This window comes from Balaenoptera borealis (genome assembly GCF_965194805.1).
Source record: "Balaenoptera borealis genome assembly, chromosome: 14".
Taxonomy (NCBI): Eukaryota; Metazoa; Chordata; class Mammalia; order Artiodactyla; family Balaenopteridae; genus Balaenoptera; species Balaenoptera borealis.
Window position 1 is genome coordinate 62,011,922 of NC_138875.1, and position 18,621 is coordinate 62,030,542.

General features: G+C 40.3%; 1 protein-coding gene across 5 annotated transcripts in view; it reads right to left on the reverse strand.

Moving 5' to 3' along the window:
• Positions 1–18,621, reverse strand: part of PIEZO2 (piezo type mechanosensitive ion channel component 2) — a 344,750-nt gene that overhangs the window by 106,573 nt on the left and 219,556 nt on the right. For all 5 annotated transcript variants that reach the window (XM_082354794.1, XM_082354793.1, XM_082354795.1 and 2 more), the window contains exon 8: positions 2,387–2,549. In XM_082354794.1, the coding sequence (XP_082210920.1) occupies positions 2,387–2,549 (163 nt within the window). The remainder of the gene's footprint in view (positions 1–2,386; positions 2,550–18,621) is intronic.

The window sequence follows — 18,621 nt, forward strand, 5'->3', positions numbered from 1 at the left end:
TGTATTCTAACCTGCAGGAGGAAGGGGCTGGGCTGGGTTCACAAAAGTCACACCTGACTGTGGAACCCAGCCACGGGAATCTTTAATGAAGAAGACATTTACTAAAAGCAGAGTCATCTAGAGCTTACACTCAATATTAAGCAAAAACAGAGCTGATGCATAACACAGCTGCCTTGCCTAATGGGACCTTGGCCTGAATCAGACAGTTGGTCTGAACAGGAGAGTTGATAGATAGAAAAAAAGGATCAGAACGCACTTGGTGGTTGAGGATGGTTCCCAACAAAGATGCCCCGTAAAAGGGCACTAACACATGTTGATATGGGGGCAGAGGGAGGGCACTTAGTGTCACTGCCCAATTCCCGGGGCCCAGTGAACACAGAGCACCCACGGGGAGCACCAGATGCCCCGGGGAACCCGTGTGTTACATTCACCTCCAGACACCTGCTTCTCTCTCTCTTTCTCAAACATATACCATAGACTTTTACCGTAGAACTCACGTTTTCCATGAAACGTGCCAGGCCACCTGGAATCATGATAGAAGCAGGCACCTGCCCTCCACCAGCACCTCAGTGAGAAAGTCCCGTGTCCCAGCCCCACTTAAAATACAGACCCTTGAGGGTTGATGCTGGTGTGAATTAGGCCCTGTTCTCCACACACCCCCGCAGACGCTGCAGTTTGTGACCTGCTGTGAACTGTGTGGCCTGAACATGGACTGTCCACCCCAGAGGGCCCGTGGCTAAGGAGGCCAAGTGTCTCCTGGGCCTGAGGGGCTGTAACAGCCCAGCAGCACCTGTGCACAAGCTCCTGCCTGACACACCACGGAGAAAGCCAAGGGCACCTGGAACTCTTGTGCACCCGAAGGCCTTAAAGTCATTTCCATCATTGGTTAAGACATTGTTCAGAAATAGTTCCCGTGAGATATTTTAATTTCTTTTGCACTTTTATGTGTGCGTATACACATATCCATATCTGTGTGTTTGTGGCGGAAGCGAACACAGTACCACTTTAAGGGGTTTTGAGATATGGCACACTCATATCTTAGGAGAGACTTGGAGGAAAAGGTAACAGAAGGTAACTGGGGTTCTCCAGGAGCCCTTAGAGCATTCTGTCACCACATTACTGCCATCACTGGGTCCAAGGGAGAGGTGAGTCGTGAGACCCCTGCCAACAAGGACGCCTGTGTGGTCCTCTCACAGGAGGGAGGTGGGCAGACCCCCTTCCTGCAGGAGGCACTTCCGCCGGGAGGGATGGTACACACCTCTCAGGGTTTCACTGCGCTGACTTGGGCCTGCTCACGTCTTTGGGGGCTACTTTTCCTCTTGCACAATGTACAGTCCCCCTGAGCGGGGCCTCGCACCTGGGCCGACGCTCTACCCCCAGCCCCAGGCCAGTGTCTGAGACACTAGCTCTTGCTAAACACTGGTTGCCTGGCCGGCTGACCGCGTGGATGGAGCCTGGATGAGCAGACAAAGAGGGGAGGCGGGCGGGGCACCAGGGCCCCCGAGCTGGAGGGATTGCATCGCAGGCGCCAGGCTGGTGTCTAATGTGAGCTCTGCTCCCCAGCACGTGGCCATGAGGTGCAGTGCGGCAGCCCCGTCTACACCACCTGCCTCCCTGTGTGCGGATCAGCTGCCTTACAGCTGAGCTTCTCAGGGTCATTTAGGGGAAGCAAAAGCAGACTGGAGTTTCCTGTCACAGAAAGGGAAAAGAGAGGGGCCACAGGCCACCCTGGTCCTGTCCCCAAAGTGCCACATTCTACTAATAATCCCACAGGGAACAACCCAGTCCTCAGCCCTGCCCCGTGGTGGGGCCCCCGGGGGTTATGGCACCACCGAGAGCGGGGACATCCCCACGGCACCATCAGAGGTTGGAGGTCTGAGAAGATTTAGGAAACTCCAGTCGTCGTGGTAACAGGGTGTGTCGTCATAGAGACCCTAGCTTTGTCGGCAAACGTGGGCTTGAATCCCATATTTACTGTTTGGTAAATGTGTGATTTACCTCTAGAACCTCGTTTTCCTCATCTCTAAGACGGGTACAATACCTGTTCTTGAGAGTTATGCAGGGGATTGAAAGAGATAATGTATGTAAACAGCCTAGCATGTGGCCTGGCATTTAGTAAGTGCTCAATAAAAACGACGCTTCCACTCCCCTCACCACCGACCATCTGAGCAGCCAGGGGTGATGTTAACATAGGGAAGCTGGTCTTCGTCCTGATAGTATCTGTATTCAGTTAGAACTCCTGGCAGAAGCAAAATACTATAATAAGAACACTATAGTTATTTTGGCATATAGTACTAATTAGCCAGCAGTTGATACGAATGAACACTTTCCCCTGGAGTTTCCAGGCTACTTTGCAGACAAGACCATGAAAACCTTTGATCCTTACAAGGGGCTCCTGTAGCCAGATTCGGATTAGAGTGGCCAGCGTGTAGTACATCACCAGCAGGACGATGGGGTTGGCATGGTGGTACCATGACAGGTCTGGGTTTGCTATGATCTTCCATGTGCTGGAACAGTCTGTTTGAATGACTGATTTGATACCAAACAACCTGTTTCAAAACAAAGAAAAATATTAAACAGATGCAACAAAGATCTGGGTCCAGTCAACAGAATACAAACAGCTGGTTTTAACACATTCATGAGCTAGTCCTAGGTGGATCCATCCCACTCTAAATACTTCATTACTCTTCTGTATATATAACTACATCTTTAAATAGTATCTGTGTGTATATATATAAAAATACACATAATATATGCATCCTAAAATCATACACTTGTGTGTTAGTGTGTGTATAAAATTCATGCCAGCATTACCCAGATGGTTTCTACCCTGGTTCAAAAATCTAGCTAATACTAAAGCCTTGCACACCTATTAGAAATGTATGTTTGAATTGTCAATCAGCCCTATTAAAACCCTGCACTATTGAAGTGTCAGGTATGTAGTAACATGTTACTAAGTCCAGCTAAATGAGCACATACTTTGTTTTAGGTGGGATTTAGCACTAGCTATTCAGTTAGTGTTGATATTATTGGGCAAGTATTAAAATTGGACACGGTTCTATGATTCAGCCATAAAAGCCAGATATTGTATGCTAGAGTTTCTGTAAGACATATTTCTGTCGAATTTTATTTATGGGCAATTTGATTTTTTCACAGCATTAAAATTAATTATATCGTTAAGTGTTAAATTCTGAAATAGGTTTTTTTAATGTTGAGTTCTACTATGTAATCAGATACGTTCTGATTATATAATAGGGAATTGTGTAAATATGATTCATTCAGAAATTCATTTTATGTGAATTTTTTCTTAGAAGTGACTCTACAAAGTGAAAGATATGTTTACATGTTAAGTGAGTCTTACATCTTTCTATTGTACGTAGCTTTTCCATGCAAACTTCCTTTAACTTTTACATCCCATTCTTTACTGTTACAAGGTTTTCCAGGACTACGGGTTCTCCACTTGTAAAACCTCTCAGAGCTACTGCTGCTATTATCACGAGGCCAGGGCAGTATTAGTGAACTGCTGAACACAGATTTTACAGAAAGCTACATAGAAAGTAACTTTCTTTGATTTTATCAGAAAAGAGTTATAATAGAACTTGCTCTTATCATAGATCTTTTCTCCCAGGTCCAGGCAGATTTTTTTCTGTAGTTAGTATTACAGAGAAAAATTTCCTGATAACAAAAGAGTTATGCCCCACTTAGAATGATGGAACATTCCAAAAATCGTTTTGCAGTCCTCCATTAAAATGCAAATTTCTTCTATGAAGTACACAGAACTGAAAGCTTTTAGATTTAGGATCAGACAAACTGGACAGTCTTTGGATTAACCTAAGTGATAGATTTCAGCTACTAAATCCTGTCTCTTCTCACCCCACACCTGGTACATACGATAGAAATAACCTCACCATTCGTCAGTTTAAAAATACCTGTTTTCCCCATCAGAAAGTTAGTGGTAATTTCCGCACTTATTTGTACACTGAATCATGTGCCTCTTAAAAAAACCCTGCATCACATCAACACCACACCTTCCCGTTGATAGTACAGCTCATTCCAACTGAGCAATCAGGCTTACGTGTTGTACCAGCAGTGTATAGACTAACAAACAAGGGTAGAAGCTATAGCATGTAAGACTGTTTTGCCCTGTAAGGAAGTTTTTCTAACAGGGCTATGCAAATATCGTCTGACCTAACATCTCTCTCTCTCTCTTTAAAGAGTCTGGATACTATAGAGAGAATTCCTATACCAGATAGGAAGTTTGTACATCCTCTCTGGCACTACGATTCTAGGATGCCAGGAAATATCCAACTATTACTTCATCTCCTTATCTTCTTATTGCAGACCTCCTGTGATCCAGGACTGCTTCTCGATATTGACAACACACAGAAAAGTGGTATCACAGCCCTCGCCCTCCAGGACTCACTCTCAGTCTAACGGTAACACTGTGATGTGTGAGTCTGGTGAGAGCAGGGTGTCCCAGAGACCCTTTCTGTCTGTGGGTGTCTGGGATGCGTGATGGGCAGGGTCGTCAGAAGAATGCTGGACTTCCGGACGGTCCGAAAAGGGTAGATAAGTAGGTGAGAGAAAAGAGAAATCCTGATAGCTGCTGGGCTGGGGAGCGGAGTCAGGGAATGGCCATGGTGACAGCAAAATCTATTTCATTATTGACGCATCATCGGATATTTATAGACTTCCTTCTGTGATGATTCCCACTAACCATTAGTGTCTTCACAGTGGTCCTGGTCCAAACTGATTGAATAAAGATATCTACATTGTTAAAATGTATCCACCACTAAAAGAACTTCAAAATGACTATCTTAAATCTCTCCATAGAAATGTCTCTTTGCCTGAGAAGATACAGGGACACGACTATGGAGCAATGCATTCCATTTATTGCTTATTTAGAGGCAGAAAGATAAAGATCTTCTCTTCTATGCATTTGGAAGATCCCTTTGGCCCAGTTCTAGCGGTGACGGACGCAGGTGCATCTGGTGGGCGGCTCACCGTCTCTGGACCTTCAGTTCCTTACGGAACCTAACAGGAGAAGGGGTGGGGACGGGTGTAAGCATGTGAACGAATCTTAAGACCTCACACCTCTTCCACTTCTCAGAGGACGGCTGGAGACAGGTCCCGAGTCATGGTCCACTCCCAGCAGAGACCCATCAGAGCCGGGCACGCGCTCCTGCGTGGGCGCCTGGCCTGTGCTCGGCTCTCTATCTCATGACCAGCATCCTCGTCCACAGGGCAGCTCTCCATGTCTCCTCCTGGACAATGGCAATCCGAATGACGGTCTCCATTTCTCCCTCCTCTGCGTTGGGACCATCGCCAGAGTTACCGTCAGAACGCTCGGGTTCAGCACGTCACCTTCGTCTCCTTATTTCCTGTCCTCCATCACCGGGAGAATAACCTCGTGGCCCAGCCGAGTGTCCCCTGGCCTCCTCTCCCTGATCCCAGACACCACAACTTGAGCCTCACTGGACCATCTGGAATTTGCCATAAAATCTCAGGCCCTTTGCTTTTGCTATTTACTGATTTGTCTGGTTCTTTGAGGTAGTCGTGACTCTTCTGAGGTCACGGATGAGGGGGGTAGGATGCCGGGAGCCCCGCCAATTCCTCGGCAACGCAAATCCAGGCCAGCAGGCCAGGCATGGCTACACAGAGTCGGCTGTCTCTCAGGACAACCACACCCCATAATACAGGCGTATCAGTGGGTCCCTTCTAGGTACCCCAACCATCCAGTACTGCAGGGGTCACCAGGATACCAGCGGTCCAGGAAGGCGGGATTGGATTACAGCCAGGACTACAGTCGGGGCCCTGATGTTGATTATGACAACTGGGTACAGCCGCAGGCACCAGCTCTTCATCCTCTCTGAGTCCAGATTTTCTTTACAGTCAGTGTCAACCGAGAGTCTAAACCTGACCCCTCTGTTCCTACTCCCTACGTTATTGTTGGGCATTCTCGACAGCATCAAGGCCTGGCTCCCTTGCCACCATCTCCAGGAAGCCTCCTATGATTTTTCCTGATTGAAATCAATGTATGCTGCACCGTGCATCCACGGCAATCATTATCTGTCGTCATAGTTTTTATTCTATTAGGTTTATGTGCTTGTTTCTCTGTCCAGTTTGATTCTAATTTCTTCAAAAAAAGGACTTGGGTCCTGTCATTTTGCCTTGATGGCCATGCCTAGTATAGAGCAGGCTTTAAAGGGGTGAGCTTATTTAATTGAATTAAAAACACTAGGATAAAGTTATACCACGAAGTGACAGCAGGTGACTGCAGTCCTAGCAGGAACAGAGACTAAAGGGTGGCCAAGTTCTTGCTTTTGAAGAAGAAAAAGAATGGATGGGAAGACATTGTCCATACAGAACCCCAACATCCATGATTTCAGTGTGCTCGGTCTGGGAAATAAGAACACAGAATAAGAGCAGAACAAGGCACCAGAGAACTCTGTAACTTACTGAAGTCTGCTTGGGCCCTGTATTACAGATAGTTATTTCTGTTCTGTATGGGCCGCCAAAAATAATCTAGAACTTTACCTTCCGGATGGATCAATCAATACATGTATATGGTTAAGAAAAAACACTTTTTTTTTTTTTTGGCCGTGCTGCTCAGCATGCGGGATCCTAGTTCCCTGACCAGGGATCGAACCCGCGCACCTTGCAGCGGAAGCGTGGAGTCTTAACCACTGGACCGCCAGGGAAGTCCCCAGAAAAAACACTTTTCTAAAAAACCTGAGAGTCCAGGTTTATAATTAGGAAACAATAAAATATTTAAACATCAAATAGGCACAAAATATGGAGCAGTCTGAATGATTCCTTCAAGATCCTACAACTGCACTTCACTCCGAAGCTTTTTGATAAAAGTGGGCACCGCAGCTACAGGAAGGGTCTCTTGTCATATCACTTCCACTCCTCCTCCTCCTCCTCCTTCTCTGGCAGGGAACACAGCTGTCTCTCCACCTCCCGTGGAGTACTTGCTTTGCAATTTTTCTCTCCTTCCAAAGCACTCCTAACATTTGACAGCACATGGTGGCTATGACTTGGTTGGGTATTTGTTTCTACTTGCACATGTTGGCAGATTCACAAAACCTCCACTTGTTTTCAGGTTCATTCCAGACCACATCTGCTCAGTCTCCGGTAATACCGAAACCCAGCCATACGCAAGAAATATGTAATACTGAAAATAACACCCCACTTTAAAACATTTAATTGTGGTAAAATACACATAACACAAAGTTTACATCTTACATTTTTAAGTGTACAGTGAAGGGGTACTAACTACATTAACACTGCTGTACAACCAATACCCAAACTTGTCATCTTGCAAAACTAAAACTCGTCCCCATTAAACACTAAACCCTCACCCCTCTCTCTCCCTCAGCTTGAGGCCACCACCATCCTACTTTATGTCTCCATGAAGACGATTACTCTGCATATCTTATAGACTATAAGTGGAATCACACAGTATTTGTTCTTTAGGGACTGGTTTATTTCACACAGCATAATGTCCTCAAGGTTCATCCATGTGGTAGCAGGTGTCAGAATGTCCTTCCTTTTTAAGGCTGAATTATATTCCATTGTATGGATGGAACACATTTTGTTTATCCATTTCTCCAAGGATGGAGACTTTCACCTTTTGGCTATTATCAATAATGTCGCCACAAACATGGATGCACAAATACCTTTTCAAGACCCCACTTTCAATATTTTTGGCCATATACCCATATACCCTGTTTTCGTCTGAGAACGTCTTTATTTCACCTTTATTTTTTCCACCTATACACTTGGATATAAAATTATACCTTGATTTTTTTTCTCTTTCTTTCAGCAGAACCTGAAAGATGTTGTCCTCTTGTCTTTCGACTGGCATCATTTCTGGTAAGAAGTCTGTGATAATTCTTATTCTCATTTCCTTGAACATAATGTACTTTTTATCGTGATGCTTTTACTATTTTTCTCTATCACTGTTATTCAAAATTTAATTATATTGTGACTTGGTGTGGTTTTCTTTGTTTTGTGTTTAGATTGAATTTCTTGGATCTATGGGTTTATATTTTTCATCAAATTAGGGAAACATTTGGCCATTATTTCTTAAAATATTTTTTTGTATTCACACATTTCTAAGACTCCAATTACACTTATGTTAAACCTTTTGAAATTATCTTACAGGTCACTGTGGTTCTGTTTATTATTATTATTTTTCAATCTCCTTTCTCTCTGTGCTTCAATTTGGATACCTTCTAAGACCCTATATTTAAGTTCACTGGTCTTTTCTTCTGTGGTGTCTAAATTGCTCTTTAGCCCATTTGGTGAATTTTAGATTTCAATTACAGTATTTTTTTCCCACTGCTCTCACTTCCATCTGTTCTTTGGGTCCATCAATTCTTTTTTATAGATTCTGTTTTTGCCTTCATGATGTTCGTATTCTTTAATCTTGAAAATAATTAAAAGGGCAGGACAGGAATAAAGACGCAGATGTAGAGATGGACTTGAGGACACGGGGAGGGGGAAGGGTAAGCTGGGACGAAATGAGAGAGTAGCATTGACATATATACACTACCAAATGTAAAATAAATAGCTAGTGGGAAGCAGTTGCATAGCACAGGGAAATCAGTTTGGTGCTTTGTGGCCACCTAGAGGGGTGGGATAGGGAAGGAGGGAGGGAGGCAGAAGAGGGAGGGGATATGGGGATATATGTATACATATAGCTGATTCACTTTGTTATACAGCAGAAACTAACACAACATTGTAAAGCAATTATACTCCAATAAAGCTGTTAAAAAAAAAAAGAGCTGCTTCAAAGAGTTTGCCATTTCTAGGTCAATTTTCACTGATCGATTTTTTTCTTGTTTCGCATATGTCTAATAATTTTCAACTGGATGCTGGACATTGTAATTTTCACATTAAGTGTCTAGATTGTGATGTTCTCCTTTAAAGGGTGTTGAATTTTGTTCTGACAGGCAGGTAAGTTACCTGGAGATCAGCTTCATCCTAGCAGGCTTGTTTTTCAGTTTCATTATGGCAAATCTATGTGGCTAATGACAAGACAGAGGTAAGGAGGTATATGATATAATGCACATAAAGCAATACCACAGAATTCGGCATGTAACAGATGCTCAATAAATTCTGGCTTCTACGACTATTGTTGTTATTACTATGAAGTATGACACGAATGTGGTTTATGCCAGAGTCACAGCTTTTTAATTAATACTATATTGTTATTGCTGGCAAATAAGAGTAAATAAATGTCCTTCTTAAGATAGAGTAGAAGCACGGTCCCCCTCAGGGAACGAAGCTCTTCCAGGGTGGGAATATTTGGCACAGGTTGGGAGAGTCTGGGTGAGTGGCAGGGAGGGTGTGCAAAATGTACAACATTGTGTTGTTAATATTAGGTTATTCACCAAGAAAAATCTCTTTCCTTCATCTTGGTAATGGGATCAAAGGAAAGAGAAGAAGGCCACTGAGGATACTGACAATAGTAGACTGGTTTCTGCAAAACATAGGTTCTTCTGTTGTTTCATACATGTGCACTCTTACACACCCACAATCTGTATGTCTCTTGTATTAAACTGAGAAATATTCTTTGCAAAGAATGGCCCACAATTACTTTCTAAATCAAGGAGAATGTGAATGAGGTGAGCTGCAGTCTTGTTCTGGACGTAATGGGACACAGACTTGACGCTTCTGGTGGGTTTCATTTCAACAGCCTTCACTGTCTTCGCTCTTATGACTTTCCGAGTCTAGAACGGGGAGAGTCTATGGATTCAGTGATCCCCAAGGAGAAAAAGAAGTTCCCTCAAAGCGGGCAAAACAGAAACTCCTGGGGTCACCTTTTCAACTGCATCCACCTTGTCTGCTCTCATCCTCCACCCCCACCTTCTAATACATCTGCCTGCAGAATGCCCCAGTGCCCTGCATTATGGGGTCAAGGTGGCAGAGCAGGTGTGTGTGGGGGGGACCATCCTTGAGAACATTGGGCCAGCAAGACAGCTCGAGAGCCGCCAGCAGAGGGGGTCAGAATCTCCTCCTGATCCAAAACTCCATGGGGCAGTGAGTACCAGTAAAGGCCAAAAATCTAATTGCTGGCAGGGGGGAAACAGAATTAGCTTTACACATGAATAGAAGCAAGGACAAGTTGTGAAAAAGGCAAGGCAAGTCAGATGTCCACAGAAAGCGAGGTCTGTGTTTCCAGCCCTTTTAAGGAATTTCCTAAACTTTAGACCAATGTCTTTGCTGGAAGGAGACTAAATCTACCTCTAAGTGATCCTCCCAGCAAGATGCTCTCCTGTCTATACGGCGTCCCATCTGGGTGAGGACAGACTGCTTTTACACACGAGTTCTTGCTACTTTGGCTTCCAACCCCCTTTCCCCCTGCATTGCATCATATGAAAAACACAGCCAATGTTTAATGTCTTTTTTCATTAGTTTCTTACTTATGCTTTAAACACGTTTCCATGCCAAATTCATAGACACATTTGAGAAATTGGAATCTGACCGTTTCTGCACAACATTGTTTTCTTAAGCTTGGAAAAACTTTACATTGAGTCCCCTGGGCTCTGTAACACAGCTTTGAAGTCCTTTTTGGCACATGTGTGTCTTAACAGTCTGCCAGTTTGCTGTAATTGGGCTTAACCCTACATGTGCAGAACGCTGCCTTCTAATAAAAGCATTCTGTCCATGGACAATTTTGCACCAGGTACAAGGTGTGCTGTCTTCAGAACAGGGATAGTTGATGGAAACATTGAGGCCATGTGGAAGGTCCTTCCCATTTCACTATTAAAGGCCCTCTACCCTTCTCTGATGTCACATCTTGAGCTCATAAGAGAACATTTATATTCTCTGAATGTTGTAGATTTATGGTCTACTTCCTGTGCCTGAACATATTTTCACCTCTGAGAGCACTGTGAGAAATTAGTCAGAACCAGGACTCCCAGGACCAGTTGGTCATCCTGTACAGCTTCTTATGACAAAACCAAGCTCAGTCCCTAAGCCCTGCAGCCTTCGATGCCGGGAGCATAAGAAAAAAAACAATAAATGTGGGCACTTCTATTACCCACGAATATAACTTTCCCTAAGTAGCTATAATGTAAACATGGATTTAAATACCTCATTTTAAAGCCCTACAATAGTTAATAACGAATGAAGTTACAAAAGCAGAGAGAAGGAGACCCACGCCAAGCACACAGTTTCTCCGATGAATCAGGTACTATTTTGAATGTCTTAGGCCAGCTCTGGTGGGGATCTGCTTTTGGTTCCATTATACATGCAGATTTGAGGCACAAATGAATGAAAAGGTAGTAAGTGGTGGGGCTTATGTATCCAGGTCTGCTGGCGTCAAATCACACCACCCCATTTCTCAGGTGCGGTAAGTGGTAAAATAAGAAAACCCCAACAGTATCAGGAATCCCTAAGGAAGGGGTATTAATCATCAGAAAGTTCCACTATAGGACACATTTATTAAATTTGTCCTTTTATGTGCTGAGTCCTGAGTCTTTTGGGCACTACAGTTAGTGCTGAGGATATGCAGGTAAATAAGATACTATCCCTGTCATCACAGAGCACCCATGCTAGCAGGAATACTACTCAAATATGGTGGAACGCTTTTAGGGAATGTGCTCTGACATGTTCATCCATAGGAAAGTGGTTGTCAAGCTTTTCCTCCTGTAGAACTGCTTTGCCTAGATGGTGGGTGCAGAGAGATGACTTGCACCACCTCTTCCTGAGCATCAGAGCAGCAGGAGTTATCTCTGAAGGGCACAGGGGCACCTCACCGACCCCACAGGAGGGTATCTCACTCTCCAAGAGAGTAGCTGATTGTCTGCTCTTACATTTTAATTTATATGAAGGGCACTACAGAGAAACCTGCAAGCTAATGACCAAGGAGTTTCATTTAGTGCCAGAAAGGTCAGAGAAATAGAAGGAAAAAGACTGGATAATCCATTTATGGAGAAATGCTTGAACAGGGGAAAGCAAGAAATCTTCTGTAAGAAAAGTTGTAACTAAACTAAAGTTATTCAAGGAAGAAGCAAACATATCTAGAAAAGGAAACAATTGGCAGAAGACTAGCTAAAATCCAGATCTTCTCCCTGTAAGTCCAGGTAAAAATGTTTCTATGTTTTTCTGGAATAAAGTCCTAAGTTTCTCAGGTTCATGTCATAGGAAATGGCCGCAACTTTCCACAAAGTGTCCTTGTAATGTAGGCCAACAAAAAGTATAAGCTGAATGGACCATTCTTGGGAATTTTCTATTTTAGGGAAACATAAATATATTTTAATGAACACGTATCATGGAACTATAGCTCAAAGTAATTTTAAAGAAAGACAAAGGTTATCTTTGTGAAAAAAAATCCTCTTCCATCAATAAATGTCTAATAAATAAATTGTCTATTTGCCCTAAAACAATTTTTATTTATGTTTGCTGTCATAGAAATAAAATTAATATACAATTCACTCTTTCATGTCATGCATGTTAGTGTGGATGGGGTTAAAAGGTTTAGAAGAGTGAAATATTGGCTTAGCGGTCACGTTAACCAGTTCCAAACCCAATGAATCATAGAATGGATGTTAGAACTGGTTTTTTTGTTTGTTTGTTTCTTTTTCTTTTTTTTTTTAATTCAGGGAAGCAGTTATCAGGAAGGTGAGCACAACAATTTTTCATTAATATTAACATACAAAGTAACAATAATAAGAACTTCAGATTTCTTGTCAGACACAATGCAAGTGAGAAGACAGTGAGGCAACATCTTTCAAGTAGTGAAATAAAAGCTGTTGCCCTAGAATTCTACACCCAGCAAAACTATCACCAGTAGACTTGCACTACCAAAAAAAATGTGAAAAAAATTGTTTTACACAGAAGAAAAATAATAAAGATGGAAATGTGGACATGTGGAAGAACATGAGAAATAATAATACCTGAGTAAATAGGTGTTTTTTATTAATTAAAAACACTTAAAATATAAATGACCCCTTTAAACAAATATAATAATAGTGTAGTATAAAAGTAAAATGTATGATAACAATGGTACAAATTCTGGGAAGGGAGAGATTGCATTTTATCATTGAACAGTTCTTATATTATACAAAGGTAGTATAATATCACTTAAATTTGAATTATTGATGCCCTAAAGCAACCACCAATTTACCAAAACAAAGAGTTGACTACTAAGTCAACAAAAGAGGTAAAATGGAATCATAAGAAATTTTAATTTATACAGAAAAAGAGAGGAAGAATGAATAAATAGGAAAATAGAAGAAAATAGAGAGATGATAGATCTCAACTTAAAAATATTAATAGTTATATTAAATGTAAGTGATCTAAATATCTCCAATTAAAAGGCAGAGGTTGGACAACAAGGAGGATGATGGAATAGAAAGCACCAGGATCTGTCTTCTGATCCAGACAACAATTGTACCTGCAGAAACTATCTAAAGTAACTATTTTGGAACTCTGGAGTTTACTTAAAGGCTTGAAGTTTCCAGAGAAAAGCTTGGCTGGAAAATTACAGTTAATATTGGTCAAATTCAGCCTTCAGTGTGGCAACAGGTCCCCACTCCCCATGCTCCAGCCCCATGAGAGGCAGCAGTGGGAATGGCAACCTGCATTCATGGTGTGGCTTGGTGGAGATGGGGTGGGCAATAAGCACCTTGTCCTCCAAATACTGGGGTTTGTATTTGAATTGCAGATTGCTGCTTATGGTGACTGAAGTGCAGGTACAAAAGCTGGTCATCATTGTTTCAACTGACTGAAACAGCTTCCAGGGGATTTAAAGGAGCCACATCTTTTTTTTTGGGGGGGGCACATTTGAGAACAACCATGTATATGGAGGAATTTAGAAAACTGTCATAAATGCCCAGGAAAAGATGTAGACTCAGAAAAGAAAGGGGAAGACCTTAAGTTTTCACCTGAGGTTGATCCCCAGTCAAGACTCTACAACAATTTTTTAAAAACTGAGGCAAACCCTGGGTCTGATTTCCAGAGTTAATACATTATAAAATTCAAATGTCCAGTTTTCAACAAAATATCATAAGGTATACAAAAAAATCAGGTAAATATGACCTAGTCAAAGGAAAAGAAATTATAAACAGAAACCATACCTGAAGATGTGCAGTCACTGGACTTACTAGACAAAGACTTTTATAAAATTGTCTTAAAGATGCTCAAAGAGGTAAACAAAGACATGGACAAAGGCAAGAAAATGTTTCAACAAAATGATCATATCAATGAAGAGAAATTATAAAAAAAGAAACCAAAAATAAATTCTGGAGCTGCAAATTGCAATAACTGAAATGAAAATAGACTAGGGAGATTTGAAAGTAGATTTGAGGAAGCAGAAGAAAGAATCGGTGAACTTGATAGGACAATCAAAATTATCGAGTCTGAGGAACAAAAAGAAAAAAAGAGGGCTTCCCTGGTGGCGCAGTGGTTAAGAATCTGCCTGCCAATGCAGGGGACATGGGTTTGAGCCCTGGTCCGGAAAGATCCCACATGCCGCGGAGCAACTAAGCCGGTGTGCCACAACTACTGAGCCCGTGTGCCACAACTACTGAAGCCCACACACCTAGAGCCCGTGATCCGCAACAAGAGAAGCCACCGCAATGAGAAGCCCATGCACTGCAACGAGGAGTAGCCTCCGCTCGCTGCAACTGGAGAAAGCCCGTGCACAGCAACGAAGACCCAATGCAGCCAAAAATAAAATAAATAAAATAAATAAATTTATAAAAAAGAATGAAATAAAGTGAACAGAGCCTAAGAGACCTGTGGGACACCACCCAGTAGACCAACAAATGCGTTGTGAGGAGTCGCAGAAGGGGACGAGAAAGAGAAAGGGGCAGAAAGGATATCTGAAGAAATAATAGCTGAAAATTTCCCAAAAGCAATGAAAGACATGAATGTTCAAGAAGCTTATAAACTCAAAAAGATGCCCCCTGAGACAAATTATAATCAAACTATTGAAAGTCACAGAAAGAATCTTGAAAGCAGCAACAGAGAAGCGATTTGTCACATACATGTAATCCTCAGTCAGATTATCAGCTAATTTCTCATCAGAAACTTTGGAGTCCAGAAGGCAGTGGCCTGATATATTCAAAGTACTAAAAGAAAACAGCTGTCAACCAAGAATTCTGTATCTGGCAAAACCATCCTTCAAAAATGCAGGAGAAATTAAGACATTCCCAGATAAACAAAAGTTGAGGGAGTTTATGACCACAAGATCTGCCCTGCAAGAAATGCTGAAGGAAGTCCTGCAAGTGAAATAAAAGGACACTGGACAGTAACATGAAGAAATAAAGACCTCAGTAAAGATAAGTACAAGGGCAATTATAAAAGCTAGTAGTATTGTAATTTTGGTTTTTAAATCCACTTTTTAAATTTTCTACATGATTTAAAAGGCAAATTCATTTAAAAAATTATTCTTTCAAGACCACATAGAACATTAACCAAAATAGATCACATCCTGGACTACAGAACAAATGATATTCTCTGACAACAACAGAATTAAATTAAATCCAAAGAGAAATATCTCTGAAAAATCCCCAAATGTTTGGAAACCAAATACATATATAAATAGCCAATGGATCAAAGAGGAAACTCAAATGGAAATTAAAACATATTTTGAACTGAATTAAAAATGAAACATACCATATCAAAATTTGTAGGATTCTACTAATGTAGTATTTAAGTGGAAATTTAGACTTAAATTTAATTGTTTCTAAATACCTATATTAGAAAAGAAGAGCTCAAATCAATGACTTCAATTTCCTCCTTTAGAATAATGACAGAAAAGAGACATAAAAAGAAGAGTAAATTAAATCCAAATTTTAATTTAATTTAATTAAGTCAAATAAACACGAAGAAGAGAAAGGAAATTAAAATCATCTGAGCTGAAATCAATCAACAGAGAAAAACAAGGCCTAGTTCTTTGAGAAGATGATAAATTGATAACTTTTAGCTGGACTGAACAGGGAAAAAATAAAGAAGGTACAAATTACTAATCTCTGGAATAAATTAAATAACATCATTACTGATTCTACAGATATTCAAAAGAAAATAAGTAAATATTATTGACAACATTATGCCAATAAATTTGACATCTTCCATGCAAAGGCAAATTCCTTGAAAGACACAAACTACCAAAACTCATTCAAGTAGAAATAACCTGAGAAGTCTTATATTTATTAAAGAAATTGAATTTGTGCTTAAAAACTTTCCCATAAAGAAAACTTCAAGCTCATATAGTTTCACAAGTGAATTCTTTCAAAAACTTAAAGAAGAAATAATACAAATTCTAAAACAACTCTTCCAGATCACTGAAAAGCAGGAAATACTTGAAATACCTGAATCATTACTCCATACCAAAACCAATGACAACCCAATGAAAGAAAACTACTAGCCATTATCTATTATGAACACAGATGAGAAAATTCTAAACAAAATTTTATCAATTCAAACTTAACAATATATAAAAAGGGCAATATCCCTTGACCAAATGAAATTTATCCTAGAAATACCAGGGTGGTTTAATAATCAAAAATCAATTCACCATATTAACAGACTAGAAAGGAATAAAAAAGATCTCAGTAGATACAGAAAAAGCATTTGACAAAATTTAATATCAATTGTGGATTAAAACTCAGCAAACTAAGAATAGATGGGGATTTTTGTCAACCTAATAAAAAAAAAACTATGAAAAACCTACACCTATGAAAAACCTACAAACAACATCATATTCAATGATGAAAAACCAAAGGCTTTTCCCCAAAGGGGAGAACATGACAGAATAATCATTCTTACTTATTAATACAACACTGAACTGGAGTTTTAGCAAGTGTGATAAGAAAAGGAAAAGAAATAAAAGATATCCAGATAGAAAAGAATAAAGGTAAACTATTTTTATTCATAGATGACATGGCCATCTATGTAGAAAACATGATGGAATCTACAAAAGATCTTGTAGAATCAATACATGTGTTTGGTATGGTGTCAAAATACAAGCTCAGTATACAAAAATTAATTGTATTTTTATGTACTATGAGTAAAAATCAGAAAAAAACCTACCATTTACAAAGGCACTAGAATTATTAAATACTTAAGGGATAACTCTGACAATAGATGTGCAATACCTGTGATGAAAAATTTTAAAGTACTGCTGAGAGAAATTTGAAAACTTAAATAAATGGAGAGATATACCATACTCATGTGTCAGAAGACTTGATGCTATCCAAACCATCATACAGATTCAATACAATCCTAAACAAAATCCCAGCAGGCTTTGCTGTAGACATTGACAAAGTGATTTAAAATTCATATGGAAACATAAAGGGCTTAGAATAGCCTAAACAACTTCAAATGTAAAAAGAAGAAAGACTAACATTACTTAAGTTCAAGACTTATTATCAACCTACAAGTAATCAAGACAGTGACATAAAGATGAATAGATCAATGGTACAGAATAGTCTATATATAAACCCAACCACATGCACATGGACACTTGATTTTTAACAGGTGCAAAAGAAAGAACAGTCATTTCAAAAAATGATTCTGAACTATTTGACATCAAAGACAAAACAAACTAAAACTTCTAGAAGAGAACAAAAAAGAAACCTTTGTGAATTTGGGCTTGGCAAATATTTTTTAACTACCACACCATAAGTGTGATTCACAAAAGAACGACTATGAAGTGTACTTCATCAAAACTAAAAACTCAGCTCTTGCAAAGACACTAGTAAGAGAACGATAGTCCATAGACTGGGGAAATATTTGCAAAAACATGTATCTGATAAATGATTTGTATCCTGATTTTCTAAACAACTCTCAGAACACAATTGTAAGAAAACAAAGATGATTTTTAAAAATGGGTAAAGTATTTTAACAGACACTTCATCAAAAAGATATATGAGCATAAAATCAGCTCATGAAAAAATTCTCAGCCTCGTTAGTCATTAGGGAAATGCATTAAATTAAAACCGCAATGAATTGCCTCTACACAACAATTAGAATGCCTAAAATTTAAGAAGATTGACTATACTAAGAGAGGATGAAAAAGAAATGAACTCTTACACTGCAACATGGCTAAATCTCAAAACAACTAGGCGTGGGGAAAGAAATCAGACCTGCCTCCCGCCCCAACCCAGGCTAATAATAATATCAACAACAATAATAATAACAATAGTAACATTAAAAATTATATACTATATGATTCCATTTATATAAAATCCTAGAAAATGTAATCTAATCGAGTTAGAGATAGCCATCAGTGGTTACCTGGGGATGGGATGGGAGGAGGCTGAGGGCAGGCGAGATTAAAAGGGGATGAGAAGGGACTTCCCTGGTGGTCCAGTGGCTAAGACACCACCTTCCCATGCAGGGGGTGCGGGTTCAATCCCTGGTCGGGGAACTAAGGTCCCACATGCCGTGGGGTGCAGCCAAAATTATTTTTTAATAAATAAATAATCTTTAAAGTTAACATATATAAAAAAAAGGGGGAGTGATGAGGAAACTCTTGGGATGGATGTGTGTGTTCATTACCTTGATCGTGGTGATGGTTTCACAGGTATGTTTATGTCAAAACTGATCAAATTGTATCCTTTAAATATATGCAGTTTATTTCATATCAATTATATCTCA